This window comes from Eptatretus burgeri, chromosome 8, assembly GCF_056783735.1.
Source record: "Eptatretus burgeri isolate ZD-2024b chromosome 8, Ebu_testis_v1, whole genome shotgun sequence".
In the NCBI taxonomy this organism is placed as follows: domain Eukaryota; kingdom Metazoa; phylum Chordata; class Myxini; order Myxiniformes; family Myxinidae; genus Eptatretus; species Eptatretus burgeri.
This window is the reverse complement of record NC_140968.1, coordinates 13,814,274-13,842,243: the sequence shown is the minus strand read 5'-3', so window position 1 is coordinate 13,842,243 and position 27,970 is coordinate 13,814,274. Positions and strand designations below refer to the sequence as shown.

General features: G+C 48.4%; 1 protein-coding gene across 3 annotated transcripts in view; it reads right to left on the bottom strand.

Moving 5' to 3' along the window:
- The window catches only part of METTL9 (methyltransferase 9, His-X-His N1(pi)-histidine), an 80,956-nt gene extending 53,216 nt beyond the window's left edge, over positions 1 to 27,740 (bottom strand). Inside the window, exons 1-4 of one of the 3 annotated variants that reach the window (XM_085890980.1) lie at positions 27,623 to 27,740; positions 14,896 to 15,038; positions 1,568 to 1,777; positions 100 to 290 (exon numbers count right to left, since the gene is read on the bottom strand). In XM_085890980.1, coding sequence (XP_085747106.1) covers positions 100 to 290; positions 1,568 to 1,741 — 365 coding nt within the window. In that variant the 5' untranslated portion in view covers positions 1,742 to 1,777; positions 14,896 to 15,038; positions 27,623 to 27,740. Of the gene's footprint in view, positions 1 to 99; positions 291 to 1,567; positions 1,778 to 14,895; positions 15,098 to 15,289; positions 15,380 to 27,622 lie in introns of those variants that run through there. The other 2 variants (XM_085890979.1, XM_085890978.1) reach the window with 2 other exon arrangements.
- Between the last annotated feature and the right edge of the window lie 230 nt (positions 27,741 to 27,970).

Here is a 27,970-nt window from a genome sequence, read left to right as displayed (position 1 = left end):
AGATGCAGAATGGAAATATCCGACTCTGCCACAAGGTTCATTTATCGTAGTCAAAATACAGCAGCCAATTATCAATTTCAAAATGGTGAAACATCTGACCCATTTATTGTTGTTTGAGAGAGAAAAGGCCACAGCAGTGTTGAGAGAAGTGAATGAGTTAGTTGCATGAAGATCCAGCCAGACTTCTCTGCGCTCTGGACAAGGAAGGCTTTTGTCTCAGCATCCCATTCACTTTGCACAAACTTGGGCTGCAATTCGGGACTCAGCAATTTTGTATTGCAGCCATACCACTGCGGCACAGGTAGTCAAAAAAAAAAAAGACGTTAATGACACATTTCAAATAATAATCATCGCAGTCACATTTGGTCACGATCACGAAGCACGCTCATGGGAAATTGGCGTCATTAACTCACAGGAGGCTTTATAAAACTGCTGCCGGATTGTCAGGGCACCCCTGCTAATGTGGAATAAAATCTTGATGCAAGTAACAAGTTCCACTGTTTGTTAGTTTTGATATTTAATCTTCATTTACATAATAAATAAGCACAAATAAATTCGCAATTTTTTTTTTTTTAAACCACTTTACAATACACTTTCAGCAATAGAACTGACAGTTTGGCCTTGACTACAACACTGTGTGCTCTGCAGCTACACATAAAATCTATTAATACTCCACCCGCAAACTAATGAATCGCACAGTCACACTTTTAATACATTGCAAGGAAAACTGCTTTGTAAATCTTTGGGTACTAATTTTTGTTTATATGGCCAAAAATGTGGGGCAGGGCAGGGATATATAGATAGAGAAAGAAAGAGAGAGACAGAGGGAGAGAGAGAGACCACAGATATGCTGTCCCACCCTCCCTCTCGAAAGGAAGGTCCCTCTCGGCCAGCGCCCTTAAGAATTGCAGAACACAGCTTCATTGGTTTACACTGCATCAGGCCCTGTTGCAATACACGAGCAACATCGTGGCACAAAGTGGCGGCTCTCAAGGAACCACGAAACACACTCTACGACCCATGAGAGGTGAAAAAAAAAGAAAGTTTAATTTTCACATCTACACAAACTATAGCAGAGCCATTCTTTGCGCATCGTATCAAATATCGACATCTCACCGGCTCATCCTCATTGAAGGAATGTTTTGCATCGCTACAGCGCAGGTTTATATTTTGTCTTTTACCTGCTCATTGATGGATCCATGCACACCTACTTATGTAAGCAGCAGTGTTGATGCTGCATTGTGGGCTACCCAAGACCACGTTTATCCCAATGACTAACAACGACAACGCCGACGGTTACATTATATGTTACATGATGCTGCAGCTGCTCCATTTCATTTTCATGCTTGAGCCAGCTGGACTGGTGCTGTATCAGAGAGTTTAACAGGAGTAGGATTTTGATACGTTACAATTGATTTTAGGTAAGACTTTTGTATAAAATATAGCATTGAAGAATATTGATCAAGTTAGAAGAAAACAAAAAAAAGTTAAAAAGACACATGCAGAGACACACACGCAGTTGAAATTTTTTTTTTTTTAATAAAATGATAGGCTGGACTCATCTCACCTGTTCGAAGGAATGCCCCAGCTCGGCCTGGGCTAGATCCTCATTTCCAAGCTCGATGGCGAGAGAACGAGCAAGCGGACCACGAAGGTATAATGCTGTCCACATGCCACGGGCCAGAAGCAGTACGAAGAAAAACAACAACAGGATAGCCACGTATCTCTTCATTCCCAACATGACAGATGGGACTGGAACAAGATTCTCCAAGAACTCCTGTCCCCAGAGATCAAAATTGATTTCACAATCAATTCACTTCTACCTTTAAACCTTTTCCATCCTCCCCGAATCACAATGAGAGGCGTGCATTCATAATTAATTTAAATCTTGGAAATCTTCCAAGAGTAACCCTCCGCCCCACCAACACCTCTGTTCATAAACATGCATGAAGGAGCTTCATTATGAGCAATGATCATCATAAGGGGCCATCTATTTATTATGTTTGCAGGAGACAGAGGGGTTTGCAGAGTGAAGTGGGCAAATCCCAAATGTTATACTGTTGTAACATTTACTTGCAATTCCCCCCCTCCCTCCGCCCCAAGAATCACCGGCCTTTGACCGTGAAGGTTTTACACACTCGAATGAGGTGAAACCGAGGCAACACTCGAGCAAATATCTCGCAGCGTTGCAGTGAATCACCCAAGGTTTTAAGCACACAAATATCACTCCAGAGAATGACCAGAGTTGGAGTATTTTCATTTTTTTTGGTGACATAAGTAACAGTTTTAAAGTGATCAGGTGTTGTCCCCCTTCCTCCTCCTCCTCCTCATTATCTACTTCAGTTGAACAAAACTGCCATTGTTTGTTATGCATTAGTAATGAAGCAGCCAAACCCAAAACAGTAAGCATCAATGCATCATAAACCACACCTATAACATTTTATGCATCTCTTTAGTACCTCACTATTTTATAAAATGTATCTAAAGGTTCATGTAATACAACAGCATTCATGTTATTACTATATATATATATATGCACACACACACACACACACACACACACACACACACACACACACACACACACACACACACACACACACACACACACACACACACCATTGCTATGCTGACAGGGTGTGAAGGGGAAGAAGGTGAAGAAATCGAGAGGGAGAAGAGGGAGTGAGGACGGAGGGAAAATGAGGAATGGGTGAAGAAGGGGGTAGCTAGGAAGGGGAGAACAGCGAGGAAGGGAGTTAGAAGTGGGGAGAGCAACACCTCATGAAACGTTGCGATACACTGTAGGAGGGAGGGGTGCAGGAGAGAGAGCAACATGTGTGGGAGGAGAGTGCTGCATTTTATTCGGAGGGGAGAGCGAGAAGGGCACAAACAGTGTGTGTGGGGGGGGGAAGAGGGGGGAAAGTGGCTCCGACCCCTCATTCAGCACCTCGAGGGCCCCCAAAAGGATATCTAAAGTCTCTTTGCAAAGATGACTGCATAATCTGCAAAATCAAGGTCAGAGATCTTGACATTCCCAAACGATGCACCGCAGCTTGATCTCTCCGACACCTTCCCGAGAATCCAGTCCATACAAGTGCTGAAAAGTGTGGGGTCCAGTACACACCCCTGGTGAACTTAAATAACAACTGGAAATAAGTCAGAGATGGTACCACTACACTTTACAGCACTCTCAGTACCAGAGTAGAGCTCAGACATCAGATCGATAAGTTTTGGTGGCACCTCACGAGACCAAGAATCCTCCAGAGGAAATCCCGATTCACTGAATTGAACGCTTTGCAGAGATTACCATCGGCTGCAAGCAGCCCCTGCCGGAACTCTCGTCTGCGTTCGGTGAGGAACCGAAGAGCAAGGATACGGTCAATCGTTGACCTCTTTGGTGTAAAGCCTGACTGCTCTGGACGCTGGTGCTCAAGCAGATGGTGGTGAATCCTATCAAGAATTATCCGAACAAAGACCTTGCCTGGCAATGAGAGCAGCGTCACCCCTCGGTAGTTGTTGCAGTCTTGGTGATCACCCTTCCCTTTCCAGAGAGGGACAACAAGGTCCCCCTTCCAGTCAGTTGGGATGATGCCTGTGTTCCAGGCAAAGCAAAGAAACGGAATGCAATGACATGAGTGCAGCTTTTCCACCAGCCTTGAGAAGTTCAGCATGGATGCCACAGATCCCTGGAGTTTTACCCCATTTCAACCGGTTCACCGCAGCCTGTGTTTCCACAAGCGAAGGTGGACCACAGTTGATTGGAGGGTCAGCAAAAGGGATTGTAACACCCCTGACGTCCAACTCGACAGCTGGTGGTTCAGCCTGGTACAACCGCTCAAAGTAACCGGCCCAGCGGGCCTTCACTTTGGACTCCTCTGTCAAGAGCCTCCCACCCTCTGCTCTAACTGCAGTACACCGAGAGATGGGCTTGGATGAACGCAATGCGCGAATTCCCCTGCAAGCAAGACAAGAATCACTTGACCACAGGTGATGCTCTACCCCCTCACAGATTCCTCGCACATAGGCCTCCTTGTCCAGCCTTAGCGTACGTACAGTTTTACGCCTCAGCTCTTCCATTAAGCCTGGCCCTGTGACTGGTCAATGGTATCCAGTGTCCCGAGAGACAAAATTATTTTTCGTCCTCTGGTAAGTTCCAAGACCTCCACAAGCAACATCAAGGATGGTGGTTGTGAAGGCACTCCCCAACTCTTCAGGACCTCCCAAAGCACCCAGACCCCACCAAATCTCCACTCAGCTTGTTTGCAAACTTCTCAGCTACCCTCTCATCCTTGAGCTTGCCAACATCCAGTCTAGGCTGGGATGGTACCATTCTCCTGGATTTAAGGAGCAACATCAGAGTTGCTACAACAAGCCGGTGGTCAGTATTGAGGAACTGAGTACTCCAGTTGACCCTGCAGTTCTGGATCATCCTCCAGCAACCATCAACGAGGACATGGTCAATCTCCTTTGCCACACCGCCAGCGTTGGAATACCAAGTCCAGCGATGAGCTTGTGGGCGCTGAAACCATGAACCGGCCACCCTAAGTCCATGACTTCTTGCAAAGTCAAGGAACTTAGTGCTATTCTGGTTCATAGTTCCTGACCCATGGGGACCAACACACATCTCATAACCATCCCTATTAGTTCAAGTCAATGCATTGAAATCCCCTAAGACTAGAAGTGTATCTCGTCTGGGGCACTGATCAACCACAGACTCGAGCGTGGCGTAGAATGCATCCGAACAGTGAGATCACTCGCCTCAGTCGGAGCATAAACAGAGACCAAGGAAATGACACCGAAGGAGTGACGAATCCTTAGTCTCACAATACGCTCGTTGACCGGTGTTACCTCAATTATCATTGGAGTCAGCTTATTGGACACAGCGACAGCAACTCCTTGGGGATGGTAACCATCGGAGCGACCAGACCAATAGTAGGTGTAACCACCCACCATGATCTCGCCGCAATCTGGTCTCTGAACCTCAGGTCAGGTCAGGTATGGGAGCATGTGCCAGAACAGCGCGTCGCTGCATCCACTTTCCACCGGTACTCCAGGGGCCTCCGTCTGGCCTTCCCCTAGGCAGATGCCAGGCCCATCCCCACCTCTTTGAGATGCTGGTCAACCTGCTGCAACCACGAGGCACGTGGTCGGCCCATTGGCCTCCTCCACTCACGAGACTCCCTCGCTGAGAGAATCTGGTGGGCAGGATCAGCGTCAGGAAAACGAGCCACATGTCCATACAGCCGCAACTGACGCTCACGGACCATGCAGGTAACAAATCTCATCCGAGTCTCTCTCAACAACCGCTCGTTGGACATAAAATCCGACCAGCGATAGCCAAGGATTCTCCGAAGAGACCTGGTACCAAAGGAATAAAGTCTCCATCTCAGATCCTTGGTCAGAGTCCAAGTCTCGCATCCATAGAGCAAGACTGGAAGCACCAAGGACCTGAAGACTCGGACTTTCGTCCTCCCGCACAGGTACCGTCAGTGCCACACCCCATGATCCAGTGAATCCATGACTCCCCAGGCCCACCCCAGACGTCTATTGACCTCTGACTCACAGCCAGAGACATGAATATCACTGCCAAGGTAAGTGAATCTCTCCACGACCTCAACATCCTCACCACAAACAGACACAGACAGGACAGCAGCATCCAAGACGTCATTGAAAGCCTGGATCTTGCTTTTGACCCAAGAAACCCGTAATCCCAGCGGCTCCGACTCCTCATTCAGCACCTCGAGGGCCCCCAAAGGATATCTAAAGTCTCCGCAAAGATGACTGCATCATCTGCGAAATCAAGGTCCGAGATCTTGACATTCCCAAATGATGCACCGCAGCTTGATCTTTCTGACATCCTCCATAAAATCCAGTCCATACAAGTGCTGAAAAGTGTGGGGCCAGTACACACCCCTGACGAACTCCAGTAACAACTGGAAATAAGTCAGGGATGGTACCACCACACTTCACAGCACTCTCAGTACCAGAGTAGAGTTCAGACATCAGATCGATCAGTTTTGGTGGCACAAACCAAACCAAATCAAATCGGTTCTGAACCTCAGAGAGTGCTGCAATACCGATGTCCAAACGCTTGAGCTCAGATAATAATAGACAGGTGATCATCCTCTCTTTGAGATAGAACATTCCAGGCACCCACCCGAAGGGACCGCCTCAGGTTAACCCAAGGAGCCCGCCGTCTGGTGGACGACACCTCAGCACCACTCCGACACACTCTCCCGCAATCTGACCCGGAAATGTTACCCCGTGGTTTCCATCCTGTCATCAAAGATTGGGGGTCCCGAAGGCTTTGCCCCAATCCCGTCATCCGGTGAGCTGCCCTGTGAAGGGAAGCTGCACAGGAGGTACTCCCATGGAGTGGGTTTTCAGATTTCTTTGTGTTTTTGTGTTTTGAGGAATGAAGGGTTTTACGGTGGCTAGAGTGCAAATCCTGCCACCAACCTCCGAATAAGAAGTAATCCGACTGCAGGAGGACGTCCGCAGACACAGTTGGGCACTAGATATGGATGGCCATTGGCTCACAAGGAGCTCCTCTCCCCTTTGGTTTTCCTGGGTCAATTATGGGTTTCCTAGGTCAAAACTAAAATCCAAGCTTTCAATGACATCTTGGATGCTGATATCTTGTCTGTACCTGTTTGTGGTGAGGATGTTGAGGTCACGGAGAGATTCACTTTCCTTGGTAGTGATATTCATGTCTCTGCTGGCTGCGAGCTGGAGGTCACTGAACGTCTGGGTCGGGCCTGGGGAGTCATGGATTCACTGGATTCATGGGGTGTGGCGCTGCCGGTACCTGTGCAGGACGACCAAAGTCCGAGTCTTCTGGTCCTTGGTGCTTCCAGTCTTGCTCAACGGATGGAACTTGGACTCTGACCAGAGATCTGAGATGGAGACTTAATTCCTTTGGCACCAGGTCTCTTCGGAGAATTATTAGCCATTGCTGGTCGGACTTTGTGTCAAATGAGCGGTTGCTGAGAGAGACTCAAAGGAGATTTGTTACCTGCATCATCCGTGAGCATCAGCTGCGGCTGCATGGACATGTGGCTCGTTTTCCTGACGCTGATCCTGCTCACTAGATTCTCTCAGCGAGGGAGCCTCATGAGTGGAAGAGGCCAATGGGCCTTCCATGTGCCTGATGGTTGCAGCAAATTGATCGGCATCTCAAGGAGATGGAGATAGGCCAGGCATCTGTTGGGCGGGGGGGGTGGGGGTGGCCAAACGGAGGCCCCTGGAGCAACGGCAGAAAGTGGACGCAGCGACACGCTGCTATGGCGCATGCTCCCATACCTGACCTGCACTGACTTGCTTCTGATTGGGAAGCACATAGGGAAAGTTTCCTCCTTCTATACAAAGCCTATAATTATTTGTTTTCATCTTGAATGTGGTGATCAGACCTTTGTGGATATGTGCACGAGCAATCGCAAAAAAACTGGGAGATTATCCAATCTAAAGCTCTCTGTCTGTTTGGGGGGCTTCTTTAAGTACTCCAGTGTTTGCTCTTCCGATGGAAGCGGGAGAGATGCCCTTGGCCCTTCCTTGGGAAGTTTCCAGAATGAAATACTTGGGGGGCTACAACAATCTTGTCTGAGGATAACCAACCTCATAAAGCCTTATTTGGAAACTGTTGGGAATACCAAATGTGTGGCAAGAAATGCACTTCTCCTCCTTTAGGCCTATCCTGTAAGAGGGACACGAAGGAAATGGGTTTTGATTCCATTCCTGTAAACCCCCTTCATAAAAGTATCAATTGCGAACCCCCCCCCTCCCTCCCTCCTTCCTTTATTGGGAGAATAGCTGCTGCAGTATGCATCCCGGACATCAGGGTGGTTAGGTAAGTTCGGGTAAACAATCATCTCTCAGCTCAACTACTTGTCATAGTTATGGCTCTTAAATGGATAATTGAGTTTGACCCTCTCAGTGTGGTCATCCTCTCCGGTTCATTTTCTGCATTAAAGGTGTTGGAATTCCTTCAGGATGGTTGTAGATATGACTTTGTTCTTGAAATGTTTCATTTGGTTAGCATTGCGAATCGGAAGGGTTTAGTAGTCCACCTGTGCTGGATCCCCGCTCATGTTGGCATTGGTGGGAATGATGCCTGGGATTTAGCAGTGAAGAAAGCCATTAAAAACTGGATAATGTTACCCTAATCCCTCCAGACCCATCAGAAATTTAGTTTAATCAAGCACCCGATCGAGGAGAAAATAAATAAATAAATAAATAAGGTAATTTCAGTGGGACACCACCACGAAGGGAAGATTCTGTCACAAGGTGCACCCAGGTGTGGTACCTCCAGTTAGGCATCACAGGCTTGCCTCAAGAGACCAGGTAGCGCTCTGGAGGTTAAGTATTGGGCACTGTCACCTAATTTGATACCTTCATAGAATAAGGTGTCACGACGGAGTACTGTGAACACTGCTGGAAGCCTGAAGATTTAAACCATTGGTTCTCAAACTTTTTTTGACTACCCCCCCCCCCTTCTGCCCTCTTGGACCGGCCCAATGCCCCCTTGTCCTATCGTTCGTGGTCAATAGGATAGTCCGAATTTATGGAGATGGGAAGCAAAAATAACAGAAGCCAAATATTGTCTGAATAATATTTTACCTTACTTTTCTATTTTATTTTGCACTACCTACAATGTTTCAGCAGAACAGGTCCAGGTGAGGCAAACTGGGAATCTGTTATCACAGGCCCAAATACCGTGAGTGTGAAGGGTGGGCCTGGTGACTCGCTGCGAGATTACGAACGTCTGGCTCCATCTCAGTGAGGTAGAGACGCAGATCGCCCCTCTTGGTAATGTCAAGGCGGTTTCGATACTGGGTCAGCAGCACAATCACGGCGCTGGACCCTCTTTCAACGAGGTATGATGTGGGGAACGCCATCAGCAGCAGTTCTGCCTCTGTCCACATTGCGGGGTATTCGCCCCGCTCCAGAATCCAGAATTTTCCGTATTCATTCTGCGAGAATCTTGCCTTCGCCTCATCATCATTCCACAAGTTGATAATTTCGTCCTCTAATGTCACATTTGAATGGGTTGATCACCCATGCTGGCACCGACAGTTCTAGCATGTCTCTGAAATGCTGCTCCATATCTCCACGAATCTTCTCAAGGTGATTGCAATAAACGAGCAGCTCTTCATCAGAAACAGCAGTTTCCTTTGCCAACCAGGGAAAGTGGTACATATCTCTTCGGCCGAGGGTTTCCCTGTGCAGAGTCGCCTTGGTTACGAACGCGCCGATCACTTTCTTTGCTTTAATCAGCGTCATATGGTCACCCTGGAGTTGTTTGCTGACATCATTCAGTATACTGAATATGTCCGCGAGGTAAGCCACATCATGCTCAATCACATTCACTTTCTCCGATAACTCTGTATCAATTTCAGACAGAAACTCGACCACTGTCGAGAAGAGGGCATGGAAACGGGTCAAACAAGTGCCTTTGGACAACCATCGAACTTCGGTATGCAACAAGAGCCTCTCGAATGGTTCATCATTCTCCTGGCAAAGCTGACGAAACAGCCGATCATGCAGAGACGACACCTTGATTTTATTCACCGCTTTGATTACTATTTGGAGTGATGTATGAAGTCTGGTGCTGAGAGCTTTTGCTACAAGATGCTGGCGGTGCACGACACAGTGAATGGCGAACACGGACGGTACCTGGTTCTTCAGAAGTGCAATAAAACCACGCTGGCGGCCAACCATCGCTGGTGCCCCGTCCGTCGCGCAAGCGAGAATGTTCTCCATCGGTATGTTCTTATCAGTGAAGTACTTCTCCAACGTTTGGAAGATGGAAGAACCCTTCTTATCGGTCTGGAGAGAGCGGGCAAACAACAATTCTTCCACCATTTCCTGATCACGGATGAAGCAAACGTAGCAGAGTAACAGAGCTTCAGTGTCACACAAAGTGGACTCATCCAGCTGGATGGCAAAGTGCGAGCTTCTCAGCTCACAACACAGCTTATCTTCTACATCTGATGACATTTCATCAATCTGCCTGGCTTCAGAATCATTGCTGAGCGCAATCGACGAGAGAACTGGATACGGATCCTGGCCCATAACAGTTTTATCACTTCCCCAACAGCCAGTTTGATCAACTGTTCACCGATTGAATACGGTTTTCCAGATCTGGTGATGAGCAATGACAGCTTATACGACGCTTCCAGTCCTTTATCCACAACCTTTTGGCTGGCTTTGAACATCGTCGTTACCGTGGATCGCTTCTCAAATTTCTCTTTCAGCGATTGGAAATAGCTGACCTCTGCGCGAGCCTTATCACTGTGCTTTTTACTCAGGTGCTCGCTCAGTCGAGATGGTTTAATTGCTTCATTGGACAGCGTGATATCACACAACAAACACATCGGTAACTGTGTGTTCGTCAGGGATGGAATGAATCCATACTTGATGTATTCAACGGATTATCGATGACACTTTTTCTTTGAGGCAGACATCTTGAAGCTGACCGGACGTGAAGCTTTTTTGAATAACGAAATCAATACGCCAAGCTGTCGAAAGACTAACACCAGTGATAAGGACAAACAATAATTATATATTTCCGGTCTCTGGTCAGCGCGCGCATCGATTTTCACCCTGCGTGTCAAAAAATTTTTTCTTCACATCTCCAACGGTAGCTACAACAGCGCGGGCCTAAAACACAATGCCGCGCCGCCTCAGTACTCGCGCCTCACTGGGAATTGCGCTGCCGGATCATAACACATGTAGATGGTATTCACACCATGTGTGTATTAAAAAAAAAACCACTGACTTGCATTGTTGGTAAAGAAGTCTGTAATATGCTTGAAGAACTTAATGATTTTCAGAATAAATACATTTTAAAATGTGTTCATTATTTACAAAAAGACTACCTGTCCCATTGCCCGTCTTTAATTTCTCTCTGGACGGCACCATGGCAAACGAGGAGGACCGCAACGGGCATTGTATGGCCGAATGGTGCCGGGTAACCTGTTCAGACTGCAGGAAGCCCAATGAGCGCTCCTAATCGCCATTGCTCCTCTAAATCGCCAGTGCCCCCCAAATCATTGCCAGCACCCCCCTACCACTCGTACGGGGAGTCTGGAGCGCCCCCCTGAAAGTTCGCAGCGCCCACTAGGGGGCGGCAGGGACCACTTTGAGAACCACTAATTTAAACCATCCGTTTTTAAAATGCCCTTCACACGAGGGATCCAGAATATTAGCTGGATGGGCATCAACGTGTCGGATCTGCTGGGAACCATAAGTCTGTTGAACCAGAAGCATCCCCGACTCGGTAAAGGCCCAGTCACACCTTGACGTTTTAGCCAGCAATGGCAACGTATTAAAATGTATGTAAAACGCTGGCTTACGTTGAACTTTTGATGTTTTTTTTTAAAGATTCGGACGTATTCATAACGTATTAGTAACGGACACAGAACGTTTCGTTGTGTTATAGCCAACTTATACCAACGAATGCTGAGCCTGTTGTCGACCTTCCCAACCTATGCCCAACGATAGTCTAACTTATGCATAGCGTGCTGCACGCATCGCCGACGATGACGTGACATAGCTTATTAAAAGGCTGCCGCACAACGATTCAAATCATAACCGCCGCAGAAATGGAAGTGTCAACATCGCAGTCACACGTTGGCGATCTTGCCAGCGTATGCCGACCTCTGAAAAATGCGTCTAAAATGCTGGCGCACGTCGAATACGGTATGGGTAAAGGCCCGGTCACACCTTGACGTTCTAGCCAACGAATGCCGATTTTTGAATTTTTTTTTCTAAAACGCTGGCACACGTTGAATACGTTATGGGTAAGTTTTGATAACATTGAGAGCACGCTGAAAAACACTGCCATACGTCGTTGTACGTTGGCTTTAAACGTTGTACTTTTTGGTTGTCCTCAAATTTTTTCATGCTTGAAATTTCACGACGTATGCCGGCGTATGACTCACACGTTCCGCTACGCTGGCCACAAGTTGTATGCACGGTCTGCGATCGTTGACAGACGTCAACACATCCTACTTGTAAGTTAATCATAAGTTGAGACACGCCGAGGTAATGTTTAGCATACCCGAAACTTATTTCTAACCTATGATTAACGTGTTGTTGGCACGTTACGCGATCGTTGCCACACATCGACAGACGTTACTTTTAAGTTACTCATAGGCTGAAAGACGTCGGTATAATGGATCGTCCTTGCGTCAGCGTCCACGGCCACGGCCAGGACACTTATTTGCAGCATTCTTCAAACTTTTCTTGGGCATGACGAGGATGTTCACACTTCGATGTCTAGCTTGGCTATGATTCCAATTGTCCATCGGCAGCGTCTATTTAAAATAGTCGAGTTTGAGCGTTTTAACACGTTCAGAAGAAACGCTTCAAATTTCCAAACCCCAGCGTCAAAAAACAAAGGCGAGTGACAGCAATTTAAATCGTTCATTGTAAACAATGAAAATAGCTGAGTGGTACCGTTTAAAAGTCGTTGAGTGTAAAAAAAAAATCCAATTGTTGAGCGCAAGCGTCTAATTTCAATAGTGGAGATGCAGCCATTTAAATCGTTGAGTTTATCATTTAAATCGTTAAATCGTTAAACGCAAGGACGATCCATCATAACCCACACCCTCCCCCTCACACTCACCTACTACTGCCAACATGAACAAACTACTACTAATACTAATACTAATACTAATACTGATACTGTTACTGCTGACATGGACATCGACTCAAAAAGGACTCGAAAACATTGTTGGGTTCCCCTTTTATGAACACCATTTTTATATACCAATTCCCAAAACCGCTGGGAACACGTCTTTATATGGCTCAAAGGACTCGAAAATTAGAAACATGTAAGCTAGAAACACGTTAATTTTTTTTTTTTTTTGTCGACCGGAAGACGTCATTGGAATACGTCTACATACGTCAATGTGTGTTGGGACTACGTAAAGAATTGGTTCAAAGCACGTCAAACATAAGTTAGAAATAAGTTTCGCGTAAAAAAAAGACATTACCGCGACGTGTTTCGACTTATGAGTAGCTTATAAGTAGCCTTTGTGGACGTGTGTAAGCGTCCACATATCGTGTGTAAAACTTATCCCCATCGCATGCGGAACGTGTGTCATACGCCGAGTACGTCGTAAAATTTTGAACATGTTTAAAATTTGACGTACTCTACTTACTACGACGTATGATAGCGTACTTTAGCGTTCTACTCACGTATACCAAACTTACTCATACCGTATTTGACGTGCCCCAACGTTTTAGACACATTTTTCTTAGGTCGGCATACGCTGGCAAGATCGCCAAGGTGTGACCGCGATGTTGACACTTCCATTTCTACGGCAGTTATGATTCGAATTGTTGTGCGTCAGCCTTTTAATAGGCTACGTCACGACATCGTCGGCGATGCGTGCAACGCGCTATGCCTAAGTTAGACTATCGTTGGGCATCGGTTGTGTAGGCCGACAACAGGTTCAGCAATCGTTGGTACAAGTTATCTATAACACAACGAAACGTTCTGTGTCCGTTACCAATGCGTTATACATAAGACCAAGTCGCTATGAATACGTCCGAATCTTTAAAAAAAAAAACATCAAAAGTTCAACATAAGCCAGCGTTTTACATACATTTTAATACGTTGCCATCGCTGGCTAAAACGTCAAGGTGTGACCGGGCCTTAAGTTTGGTATGTGTGAATAGAACGCCAAAGTACGCTATCATACGTCGTATTAAGTGGAGTACGTCTTGTAATTATAAACGTGTTAAACATTTTACGACGTACTTGGCGTATGACACACGTTCCGCATGCGATGGGAATAAGTTGTACGCACGATATGCGAACGTTGGCACACGTCGACAAAAGTTACTTGTAAGGTGCTCATCAGTCGAAACACTCAAGGTAATGGTTAGTGTCAGTGTTCCAGACTCCCTGTTTTTTTGTTTGTTTTTTTTCTTCGGTATGACGGTGATGTCGACACTTCGATTTCTAGTGCGGTTATGATTTAAATCGTTGAGCGGCAGCATATTAATTATATTATATTATAACCTCACTAGAAATCGAAGTGTCGACATCACAGTTATACCGAAGAAGAAGAAAAAAAACCCCAGGGAGTCTGGAACACTGACGCTAACAATTACCTTGACGCGTTTCGACTTATGAGTACCTTACAAGTAACTTGTGTCGACGTGTGTCAACGATCACGCAACGTGGCTGCAACTTATGGCCAGCGTTATGCGGAACGTGCGAGTCATACGCTGGCATAAGTCTTAAAATTTCAAGCATGGAAAATTTGACGACAACCGAAAAGTACAACGTTTAAAGCCAGCGTACAACGACGTATGGCAGTGTTTTTCAGCGTGCTCTCAATGTTATCAAAACTTACCCATAACGTATTCGACGTGTACCAGCGTTTCAGACAAATTTTCCAAAAATCGGCATAAGCTGGCAAAAACGTCAAGGTGTGACTGGGCCTTAAATCAGTGCCAAGATTCCTAAAAGAGAGCAAGAAGTCCTCGTAAAATTTTAGGGAAAGCTAATGGCTCCATGGGTAACAGGGTCAAGTCTTGATGGGTGGCATATATATATATATATATATATATATATATATATATATATATATATATATATATATATATATATATATATATATATATATATAAAGCCTCACAGCTCCGAAAGCACAATTGCAATCTAAACGAGAAGGGCACACTGTAGAGCGCATATCCCCGCCACGTAATGCCTGATCCACGAGAACATATGAAGGCCAATACATTTTTGAGATATCGTGTTATATTATTGTGGGCCGGGGTTCGGCGGCGATAAACGACCACCACGGGCAGCGACGTCGAGACACATACAGCCACAATCGATGATTGTCCGCCACCTCGTCTCCACACAAACGCTCCCACCTGAGGCTGAAGCCGAAGCCGGTGCGGACTGCCATGGCTCTCTGCGTTCGAATCCCGTCGTCCCTCCAGCGGCAGCTCAGAAATCCCGGGAAACACCTCAGTTCAACGTAGTTTTGATGGTCTCGCAGTCTAAAAAGCAGTAGCTGCGCGCGTGCACGGACACGGACACAATCTCTACTTCGTTCGTTATACAGTAAAATAAATTAAATAAGAGGATGGCAGTTTTATCCACAGAAAACAATCCCACATGAGGTAATATAAGAATTATGCCTGACAATATATTACATAATAATAATAATAATGATACTACCACCACCACTACTACTACTAATAATAATAATAATAATAATAATAATAATAATAATAATAATAATAATAATACAGCCAGGCATACATCTTGATTCGACGAACTAGCGCCAAATGAAGAAACAACCAGACCTCATTGATTTATAAATCACATATTGGTTTGTTGTTGTTTAAAGGGGTTTTTTTTTTTTGGGGGGTTATTTAAAAATTGGCATTGCCATTGAATTAATTTATAGGATCTTAATGTTAACTAGCCGAAACCCCGTCACAGACGGATTCCGTTCATTCAACCACCCCCACCAGCTCACCCACACTCAAGGGACATGGACTGGACAGGGCGTGCTTTCCCCCGCCCCTGCCCCATTCCCCCCGCCTTCAATTTGCTTACCCCCGCCCAAATATTTGCTTACCTTGCCCCCCGCCTCTTCACTCCTCACCCCCATCTCAACGAAAAGTGTTTATTCTGCTTCAGAGTTGAAAGTTGACTATTGGCACTATATACGATATACTCTTACAGGGACGAAGTTTCTTTCAGTCCAGGTCACAGTACCGAGAAAAACGTGACGCGACCGCTAGGAGCACAACATTGGTCCTTCAGTATCAATATATAGAAGATACAATGTTTCTTGTTAGATTTTTTGTGTCAAATTCACATTCTGAGGTAGTCAGCATGTGCAGAAGAGGGTTTGACATTGCAAACGTTATTTTCGAGGAGTGGAATTACACCTCTCAAGGCCCTGTCACACCTTGACGTTTTAGCCAGCGTATGGCAACGTATCAAAATGTATGTAAAACGCTGGCGTACGCTGAACTATTGATGTTTTTTTTCCAGTTTTGGGCATATTCATAACGAGTTGGACGTATGCATAACGTATTAGTAACGTACACAGAACGTTTCGATAACATATAGATAACTTATGCCAACGAATGCTTAGCATGTTGTCGGCGTTCAGAACCTATGCCCAACGATAGTCTAACTTATGCATAGCGCGCAGCAGTGTATCGCCGACGATCACGTGGCGTAGGCTATTAATAGGCTGCGGCTCGACGATTCAAATCATAACCGCACTAGACATCGAAGTATCAAGCCGCTGTCACACATTGACGTTTTAGCCAGCGTATGCCGACGTATGAAAAATTTGCCGAATACGCTGGCACACGTCGAATACGTTATGGGTAAATTTTTGCATACGTTAAGAGCACGCTGAAGCACGCTGGCATACGTCGTAGTACACCGAGTACATCGACAAATTTTAAGCATGCTGAAAATTTTTCGACATATGCCAGCGTATGACGCACACGTTTCACATACACTGACCATAAGTTGTAGGCACGTTATGCGATCGTTGACACACGTCGACACACGTTACACATATGCTGGCCATAAGTTGTAGGCACGTTACGCGATCGTTGACACACGTCGACACACGTTACTTGTAAGTTACTCATAAGTCGAAACACGTTGAGGTCATGTTTAGCATACCCGAAACTTATTTCTAACCTATGAGTAACGTGCTTTGAACCTATGAGTAACGTGCTTTGAACCTATGTGTAATGAATCTCCAACGCATATTGACGTAAGTAGATGTATTTGACGTCTTCCAGACGACCACAGAACTTACTGAACGTGTTACTAACTTACAGCTACCGTATAATGGCGTATTGGCAGCGTTTAGGGGAATCGGTGTATAAAAATGGGGTTCACACAAGAGGAACCCGTCAGTGTTCCAGACTCCATGGTTTTTTTTTTTTTCTTTTTTCTTTTTTTTTTTCTTCGGCATGACGGTGATGTTGACACTTCGATTTCAAGTGCGGTTATGATTAAAGTTGTTGAGCGGCAGCCTATTAATTATATTATATTATAACCGCACTAGAAATCGAAGTGTCAACATCACCGTCATGCCGAAGAAAAAAAAAACCATGGAGTCTGGAACACTGACGCTAAACATTACCTCGACGTGTTTCGACTTATGAGTAACTTACAAGTAACGTGTGTCGACGTGTGTCAACGATCGCGTAACGTGCCTACAACACGTTACTCATAGGTTAGAAATAAGTTTCGGGTACGCTAAATATTACCCCAACGTGTTTCGACTTATGAGTAACTTACAAGTAACGTGTGTCAACGATCACGTAACGTGCCTACAACACGTTACTCATAGGTTAGAAATAAGTTTCGGGTACGCTAAACATTACCTCACCGTGTTTCGACTTATGAGTAACTTACAAGTAACGTGTGTCAACGATCACGTAACGTGCCTACAACACGTTACTCATAGGTTAGAAATAAGTTTCGGGTACGCTAAATATTACCTCAACGTGTTTCGACTTATGAGTAACTTACAAGTAACGTGTGTCAACGATCACGTAACGTGCCTACAACACGTTACTCATAGGTTAGAAATAAGTTTCGGGTACGCTAAATATTACCTCAACGTGTTTCGACTTATGAGTAAGTTACAAGTAACGTGTGTTGACGTGTGTCAACGATTGTGTAACGTGCCTACAACTTATGGCCAGCGTATGCGGAACGTGTGAGTCATACGCTGGCATACGTTGAAAATTTTTGAGCATGTTAAAATTTGTCGACGTACTATGATGTATGCCAGCGAACTACGACGTATGCCAGCGTGGTCTTAATATAACGTATACAAAACTTACCCATAATGTATTCGACGTGTGCCAGCGTTTTAGACAAATTTTTCATTCGTCGGCATATGCTGGCTAAATCGTCAAGGTGTGATAGCGGCTTCAGCGGTAACTGTCTGTCGACGACAGACGTAATGACGTCAGCGAATGACCGATGATGTCATGACGTCCTGACGCCTCTCAGCCGTGACGTCACACGTCGCCATGTAAACGAATGTAAAACGAAAAGTGTTTATTCTGCTTCAGAGTTGAAAGTTGACTATTGCCACTATGTGCGATGCACTGTTACAGGTACGAAGTTTCTTTCAGTCCAGGTCACAGTACCGAGAAAAGCGTGAAGCGGCCGCTAGGAGGAGCACAAAATTGGTCCTTCAGTATTAATATATAGACTAGCCGAAACCCCGTCACAGACGGATTCCGTTTCATGAGCCCAATATGACAACCAGTGGCGACTCTTGTAAGAGCCGGATCCCAGTCAATGTACTCCATGGCCTTACCTAATGAGGCCTACAAAACGTCCTTGTACACGACATTTTTGGTGTACACTACTCCTTGTGAAGAAGTCCCCTGATTTGTGCACGTGTCTACTTTGACGTACACCGTGTCAAAACTTCTCAGGTCACAGTACCGAGAAAAACGTGATGCGACCGCTATGTGCCCTCCGGTGGACGATTCCAGGAACTACACCGTTTCCGTGTGATGATATTGATATATTTATATTTATTTATTCTGCTTCAGAGTTGAAGGTTGACTATTGCCACTATGTGCGATGCACTCTTACAGGTACGAAGTTTCTTTCAGTCCAGGTCACGGTACCGAGAAAAACGTGACGCGACCGCGAGGAGGAGCACAAAATTGGTCTTTCAGTATCAATATTGTTGTGGTTACCAAATTCGCAAACCACCATTCAGGTCCCTTAGGTGAGATATCTCGGTAAGTATATGTGTAGTTAGGCCCAAACCCGTTGTCTAGTGGGAATACATGTCATTCATGCGTGCTGCGACTCTTCAGGATAGCCGTTTTTCTTTTACTATCTTTATTTTGGACCAACCGCCATTGTTACCACCGCCAACCGCGTCTCAACAGTCATCACAACATCAACCACCCACCGCGGCGCCGCTTCACGTCACACCTCGCAACCGTCGCATCGCCACCGTTCTTGCGCCGCTTGTGGGTACCGTGTTGGACTCGTGCAGGGCGCGCGCCGAACAGCGTGTACAAAACCACGGATTTTCCGCTCCAAAAACGGATCAAAAACGACACACGCCCACTTTTGTTCCGTCCAATCGGTGAGCGAGGGGCGATTTGGCCCCGCCTCCAGGGCGTTGGAGGGCGGTCGCTATATGCAAATTTATGGATCAAAATGCATTCACGCCCACTTTTTCTCGGGCCAATGGGGAGCGGGGTGAAAGGTCGAAGGCAGGGGGTCAAAGGCGAAGCCACAGGGCTTATATAAGCGGCTGCGTTCGTCAGAAAAGAGTTCGTTGTTGGTCGTCGTCGTCGTCGTCGTGTGCGTTGGAGTCGGAGCGAAGAGGACGGAGCTGTGGAGAGGCGGCGAAGGCAGACGAGGGGGTGCTCATGTCGTGCCGGGAGCTGCACACCAGGGAGGCCGACGGCGCGACCTGGTCGAGGTGGAGACGCTCGTCGCGGGACTCGAGACAGAGTAAAAATCCTCCTTACCCCGAGCATCAGCAAACCCCTCCTGTTTCCCCCCCCCCGCGCTGAGATAGTGCGACCAAGGGGGCCCCTTTTCCCACCCCCTACCAGACACTGTCCGCGAGGCCCGCGGAGTTGAGGCACCATCGCCGCTCCGCGTCTCATCACCAGACGGGTAGGCCCGACCCGGTCTCGGCCTCAGGCCCGCCTCATCCTTGAGGGTGTTCTTTTTCTTGGTTTTGGGTATGTGTTGTCGGCGCCGTCTGTGAAGTAGAATTGTATAAGTGTTGCCGTGTGCTCGGTAGTCGGTATTAGCTCTGCATTGTGTCTTCGGTTTTACATTTGCTTTTTGTGTAAAATTGCATTGTGTTTCTCTTCTTTTCTATGTGCTTTTGGTGGAATTGTATATGTGTGCTTTCCGTTCATCGCGAATAAATGTGCTTTATGTTGAACTGCTTTCCCGCTTCGCTTCGTCATTTCTCTCATTGAATCCTCATCTTGCTTCACGTAAAGGGTTGGTAGTGGGCTGAATACGCCCGATAATTAATCGAACCGTCGAGGCCGACGATAACACCGCTCGGTTATCCCGATAGTACGGAACGGGTCGCTTAAGTGGCCCGTGTCCGAAGTCGACCTGCGGCGAGGTGCGATCGCCCGGTCTACCCTCCGTGTGGGTACTTAGGTAGGTCGAATTTGGCGAGCAATCCTATCCCACGCGGGGGCCGATTGGCTCGATCGCGGTGAGACCGAAAGGTCCACCCGTGACTGGTTCCCGGCGTTAGTCCGAGAGGGTCACGACTGGATTGTCCGTCCGGTGGGCGACGTGCCGCGATTCGAGTTACGTGGCCGTCAGCACGCCGGCGGGCGCGAATCCGTAACACTGGTGTCAGGAGTGGGATACAAATCCATCGCCCTCCTCGCGGCACTGGTATCGGAGAACAGGAAAACGGGCTCTCCTGTCTCCAGCTAAATTCACGGGAATCGGTCCAGGGGTGAGAGAAGCGACCCCCGATTCCCTCCAAATTACGAGCGATTCAAATTAACCCTTTAAGAGAAGCAAGATGGCATCTCAAGGCGAGCGGGAGCCGGGGGTATTAGAAATGGATGTCGAATGTGTAGAATCCATGGCTCAGGATGAAATCCCCGTGCAGGAAATGTTGGTTGTACAGGAAAACGAACTCGCCCAACTGAACCCAGAGCCCGAAATGGGTGCGGCAGCGGCCGCGGTGTATGACACCTCCCCTCCCCCTCTCCACCAAAACCCCCCCCCCGACCCTTGCCGAAACGACTCACCCAAGCGCACCCGACATGGCCCAGCTATGCGCCATGCTGGCGGCAATGACAAATGAAATGAAAAACGAAATGAAAGGCATGAACAAGCAAATAAGCAGAATGGAAGCAAACATGAAGGAAGAAATGAAAGAGCTACGGGGTGAGACGCAGAACATGGGCCGATGCCTGCAGGCGGGCATGAAGGCCGTGACCAGGGAGCTGGGAATGGCGACTCCACGTGTGGGAGCAAACGAGCTGGAAGGGGGTGCAACGGCTGACAGGCCCGCGGTGGAGGCGGGTAAAAAAATAATTCGGGGGGCGTGTTGGGCGAGGGTCGTGACAGAAGAATCGACGATGACCAAAAGGGAAAAATTAAATGGGGAGACCAAAACGTGTGAGACGAGACACGAGGTGACGACAACGGAAATAATAGTTGAGACAAGAGAGGTAAAGGATGAAGAGTTGGCAGAGACACGGGAGACAGAAAAAATAGAGGAGAGACTGCACGATGAAAACGGGGTAAGTGACGCACACACACACACGGAGGTAGTGGAGGATAATGGGGGTGAGCTGGCGGACTGGGTAGAGACCCAGTGCGAGCACCTGGATGGCCTCCTCCAGGAACGAGGGGAGGGAGTGTGCCCCCTTGAGGCGAGTCACGACCAGGTGAGTTCGGTCGTGCTTTGCGAGGTTGAGGGGACGAGTGCTGTGGACAGGTGCACGGAAAGCTTGGGGGGTATAGAGGCCCCGGAGACCCTTGTGGGGACACGAATCCCCAGTGTGGTTGTCCCTGTGTGTGTGGTGCAAGGTGTGAGTGCGTCCCCGTGTGTGGAAGCGACCCCGTGTGTGATTGGTGTGGTGGCGATTGTGCCGGAGTACGTGCTTCCAGCACGCCGTGTGTGGATGAGGCATCGTGTGTGGAAGAGGCCGTGGGTGTGAGTGAAACGGCCAGTGTGGATGAGGAACCGCGGGTGAGTTCCCCCGCGTGTGTGAGTGAGGCACGGTGTGTGAGTGAGGCACCGCGGGTGAGTGCCCCCGCGGGTGTGAGTGGAGTGGTTTGTATGAATGGAGCACCACGTGTGAGTGGTATGGGTTATGCAAGGGAGACCGTGTGTGTGAGAGAGCGGTATGTGAGGGAGATGTCGGTTGGCATGCGGGAGCACGCAGCCGCGTCTCCCGGTGTGAATGTGATGGAATGGACTGTGAGCGTCGTAACACGCAGGTGTGCGTGTGTTGAATGGCGACGACGGCGACATGTGAGGAAAGAAAGCCGAGTAGCGGCTGTAGTTGTTTCGGGGACCGTGCCGGGTTCACCCAGCAGTGAGCACGAGGCCCGTGCTGTGCAACGCACGAGACCACCACGTGCTCGCCTGCGAGAGTGAAGTCCCGGTCCGGAAACGCACGCGGTGGATTTGCCGATCCCGCGGACGGACAAAGTTTAGGCAGGTAAATGGATTTGGACCCGACGGGTTCTCCACGCGATCGTGTGTGTTAAGCTCCAACGGGCAAAGCACATGTGTTCGCGTGGGGAACCCCTCGAGACGTGGGGCTTGTGTTTTTTTATGCGCACGGTGACGCCATGGCTGCACGTGGGGTTGGAATCCGGCAGGAGGGGTATCTCTGCCGGATGGTACCGTCCAAGGAGGGACGAGGAACACGTGCAGCTGCATGACGTCACAGGCAGGTGCAAAGTACGCGAGTTGCCGCGCTGGTGATGCGCATGGAAAAAAAAAAGGGCAAGCCTCACTTTCGGGTGCACAGGATTCCTGGGCAAGGGGTGGAAGACCCCCTTACCTAGGGCACAGGATGGAAACTAGTTAGGGGGAAGGGTTAGCATAGTTAGACCGGCTCCATGGGGCAGGGGTAAGTCCTCATGGGGCCCGTGGAATGGATTAGTTAGAGGGATTTAGTGAGCTTTAGGTTGGGAAATAAAATGATTTATTTGGAGACAGTGACAGACTTGTGGATGTGTAGTGGGGACGTAGCTTAGCTTCGTAGGTTAAATGGAACGTGCTATAGTGTAAGGGACGACGTGGGAGCACGAGTTAGTTAGGGGATGTAGTTAGGAGGATGGCAAGTTCAGCGGTGTGTGTGTTGAAGAGTTGGTGAGTTGTGAGGTGAGTACTTGGTGAGTGAGTGAGGCCAGCGGGTCTGTGTGTATGGAGCGAATGGGGAATGCATGGTGCGATGAGTGATTGGGGGGAGGAGTGACTCCCGCCCAAGGGACCCCGGGGTCAGAGTAAAGTGAGTTAGCTGGGTTAGTCAAATTAACAAAAATGGAGGTCGTTTTGCTGTTGGTGGGAATGTAGGCTCGAAACCCATTTGGAGGGGTGCAGGAGCCCTGTTGACGGGCTTGGGAGCGTGGCTGCGAAAGGTGAGTATCGCTGAGTGGGTACCCCGGGCACCAGGCTAGTCGGCCGTGGTAGGCCAAGGGCCCATGGGGGGCCGGGATAGCGTAGTGGGCACGGGTGCGCCTGCTTGGTGCGTGGGCCCGGGGCGCCATTAGCCGCGTGGGCAGTGTTGTGGGCAAGGGTGACCCTCGGAAAGGGGCCTGGGAAGCCAGCCTGCCACGTGTGCGTTTCAGGGGAGGTGCCATGGGGGGCACTCCCCGGTGTTAGGGAGCTGGTAGGCTCGGAGGCAATGTAGTGCCCGGGGGTGCCATAGCGGGAGATTCGGCAGAGGGTCGTGCCTGCCAAAGGGAGCCACGTGTCCCAGCCATGAGACCGTGTGAGGGCACGGAGAGAAAATTGGGGGGCGAGGCCCGAAATTGTGAGGACACCAACACAGGCGACGGGAATCTGGGTTGTTGGAACCAATAGTTTAAGCGAGAGGCGCTTGTTGAAAGCCCCGGGGTAGTTTAACAGTTAAATGGTTAGGGTAGATTAGGAGATGTACCCCTCCGCACCATCCATCCCCTCGCTCTCGTTGTGGGCCGCTGGACCGACTTTGTGTTATAGATCGCTGAACTCTGGGGAGGCCATCCTGAGGCTTCGTTGGGCCTCGACACAGGACGCTAGCTCTCCCTTGTTCCCCTCCGGGAAGGGAACGTAGGGGTTGGGAGTAGGCTGGGTGACAGGATAGGTTAGCCGAACAAAGACGATAAAGGGGGTTAGGGGACGATTTATAGAGGGGAAGTAAACATAAAAATAAAAATAATAAGTTGGGGCTAAATTGGGGTTTGACAAATTAAGGGAGTGGGTATGTACAGTGACAGGCAAAGGCGATAGGTGGGAGGGAGACAAGTAGGTAGGTCCGAGCCCGCCTTCCAAGTGGCCAGCACCACCGCACTCCCTCCACCAACCTCCACTGAACGGCAAAGGCTGGCCAACTTCATCGGCTGGCCGTGTTTTGCTTCAAGGCAGAGGCCGGCCAACTTCGTCTGCAGCTGCTGTGCTGCAAGGCCTGTGCCGGCCAGTTCATCGGCTGGCTGTTTTTCTTCAAGGCCTGTGCCGGCCAGTTCATCTGCCAGCTGTGTTTGCCTGCAGCGGCCTTCTTCTGCGGGCTGTGTTTGCCTGCTGCCTTTGCCATGCCATGCCCACTGCCCACGTTCACCAGCCCCGTTCAATTTTGCTTTGCCCCCCCCCCCTGTTCATTTCCATGTGCGCCAGGATCCGCAAGGCAACAGTTTGCAAGCTGCGAGAACTGCCCTGTTGGCAGCTACGGCACGGAGACTGCATTTGTGCAGCCCATGCACCGTTGTGGTTCACTGCGTTCAGTTCAAAAAGGAAGGCCTTGGACTGCGTGTGAGCAGCCAGCCACGTTCCCTGTCACCTGCATTGTTTTGAGCCAGAGACTGCATGCGAGCAGCCTGGCTCCCTGCTAACTGCTTTTCTTTTGCAGAGTTCATTGATCCTGGGCCATGGTTTAGTGTAAAATTTGTAAGTTAAGGTTAAGATGTACTGTACATATGAGTGCCCCCCCGGCATGTTTGTCTTAGCGCCGGCAATTTTATTTAAGTCGTCCGTGTGAGTGAGTTTGTTTAGGTAGTTACGCAGCCCTCAGGTTATTTATTTTGGGGACACGAATACCATGAATGTCGCACTCAGGGATCCGTAGGTAAAATGTACTAGGGGAAAACTACACATGATGGCACACGAAAATTTGACGACTCGGGACGAGTCTGTAAAAAGGGGAGGGGGTAGTGTTGTGGTTACCAAATTCGCAAACCACCATTCAGGTCCCTTAGGTGAGATATCTCGGTAAGTATATGTGTAGTTAGGCCCAAACCCGTTGTCTAGTGGGAATACATATCATTCATGCGTGCTGCGACTCTTCAGGATAGCCGTTTTTCTTTTACTATCTTTATTTTGGACCAACCGCCATTGTTACCACCGCCAACCGCGTCTCAACAGTCATCACAACATCAACCACCCACCGCGGCGCCGCTTCACGTCACACCTCGCAACCGTCGCATCGCCACCGTTCTTGCGCCGCTTGTGGGTACCGGTGTTGGACTCGTGCAGGGCGCGCGCCGAACAGCGTGTACAAAACCACGGATTTTGTGCTCCAAAAACGGATCAAAAACGACACACGCCCACTTTTGTTCCGTCCAATCGGTGAGCGAGGGGCGATTTGGCCCCGCCTCCAGGGCGTTGGAGGGCGGTCGCTATATGCAAATTTATGGATCAAAATGCATTCACGCCCACTTTTTCTCGGGCCAATGGGGAGCGAGGTGAAAGGTCGAAGGCAGGGGGTCAAAGGCGAAGCCACGGGGCTTATATAAGCGGCTGCGTTCGTCAGAAAAGAGTTCGTTGTTGGTCGTCGTCGTCGTCGTGTGCGTTGGAGTCGGAGCGAAGAGGACGGAGCTGTGGAGCGGCGGCGAAGGCAGACGAGGGGGTGCTCGCGTCGTGCCGGGAGCTGCACACCAGGGAGGCCGACGGCGTGACCTGGTCGAGGTGGAGACGCTCGTCGCGGGACTCGAGACAGAGTAAAAATCCTCCTTACCGCGAGCATCAGCAACCCCCTCCTGTTTCCCCCCGCGCTGAGATAGTGCGACCAAGGGGGCCCCTTTTCCCACCCCCTACCAGACACTGTCCGCGAGGCCCGCGGAGTTGAGGTACCATCGCCGCTCCGCGTCTCATCACCAGACGGGTAGGCCCGACCCGGTCTCGGCCTCAGGCCCGCCTCATCCTTGAGGGTGTTCTTTCTCTTGGTTTTGGGAATGTGTTGTCGGCGCCGTCTGTGAAGTAGAATTGTATAAGTGTTGCCGTGTGCTCGGTAGTCGGTATTAGCTCTGCATTGTGTCTTCGCTTTTACATTTGCTTTTTGTGTAAAATTGCATTGTGTTTCTCTTCTTTTCTCTGTGCTTTTGGTGGAATTGTATATGTGTGCTTTCCGTTCATCGCGAATAAATGTGCTTTATGTTGAACTGCTTTCCCGCTTCGCTTCGTCATTTCTCTCATTGAATCCTCATCTTGCTTCACGTAAAGGGTTGGTAGTGGGCTGAATACGCCCGATAATTAATCGAACCGTCGAGGCCGACGATAACACCGCTCGGTTATCCCGATAGTACGGAACGGGTCGCTTAAGTGGCCCGTGTCCGAAGTCGACCTGCGGCGAGGTGCGATCGCCCGGTCTACCCTCCGTGTGGGTACTTAGGTAGGTCGAATTTGGCGAGCAACCCTATCCCACGCGGGGGCCGATTGGCTCGATCGCGGTGAGACCGAAAGGTCCACCCGTGACTGGTTCCCGGCGTTAGTCCGAGAGGGTCACGACTGGATTGTCCGTCCGGTGGGCGACGTGCCGCGATTCGAGTTACGTGGCCGTCAGCACGCCGGCGGGCGCGAATCCGTAACAATATATAGATGCCTGTTATTTGTTGGAGAATAATTAAGTTTAAAATAAACTAGTGCGTGCCCGTACGTGCGTGGCCGTACGTGCAAAAAATAAAAAATAATAAAAAAATAACTTTTTTGTGACGTAATATTGTGACGTCATAACACCGTGTCCTGTCATTGGTTTGGTAAATAAATGGCCATAACTTGAGAAACACTTGGGAAACAGCTGAAACGGATGAAGAAGAACGATATCAAACCTTGAAAAGGCACATACTCAGGTCCCCAGCGTCAATTGTGATGTCATATCAAACGAAGAAGAAGAATTGTGACGTCATAGCACCGTGTCCTGTCATTGGTTTGGTAAATAGCACCGTGTCCCATACGTGCGTGCTCGTACGTGCGTGCCTGTACGTGCGGGGCCGTATGTGCAAAAAAAAAATTGATAATTGTCATGTCAATTGTGACGTCATAGCACCGTGTCCTGTCATTAGTTTGGTAAACAAATGGCCATAACTTGGGAAACACTTGGGAAACAGCTGAAACGGATGAAGAACGATATCAAACCTTGAAAAGGCACATACTCAGGTCCCCAGCGTCAATTGTGACGTCATATCAAACGAAGAAGAAGAATTGTGACGTCAATCGTGCAAAAAAAGAAGATTTGTGACTTCAATAGTGATGTCATAGCACCGTGTCCTGTCATTGGTTGAAAAATAAATGGCCGTAACTTGGGAACCGCTTGTCCGATTAATATCAAACCTTGAAAAGGCACGGATTCCGTCCTCAGGTCCCCAGCCATATACCTGGCAAGTTTCAATCAGATCGGACCAGTGGTTGTCGACAAACGGCGGTCGCAGACACACAGACACACAGAGATTGCTGGAATTATAGATAGATGTATTTACTGTACTATATATTGTACAGCCAGAGACTTAGGCGGTAATCTTTTTATTACGTACGCAAAAATGGCGGAAATTTTGCACTCTCCCTGCTTTCCCCAAATATTTATCGAGCACAACACGCCTCTTATTTTTCTTCCCTCAGATAAATAAACGTTCCCTTCTTACTCCACGATCCGATGACACGCTCCAATGACACGCCCCGAGAGCATCGCCCTCTTCGTCTTCTGAAATTTTATTTTCTCAATGTACTCCCTCCCTCTGCGGTTAAGAAGACAAACAAATTCCTCATTATTATTGATCAATTGTTTTGGTTGTAAAAATTTGTTTCCTTTCCTATCGACACACCGCCTAATAGGCGGTGTATAAGTAAAACGGAACTTGGAATGCGTGAGTTTTCCTGCAAATCAATCGTCCACTAAACAGGAAATGTCTACAGTCTACGCCCTAAAATAATGGTTTAACGTTTATACCGAAAATTATTTTCGTGTCAGTCATGAAATTCACCTCTCATGA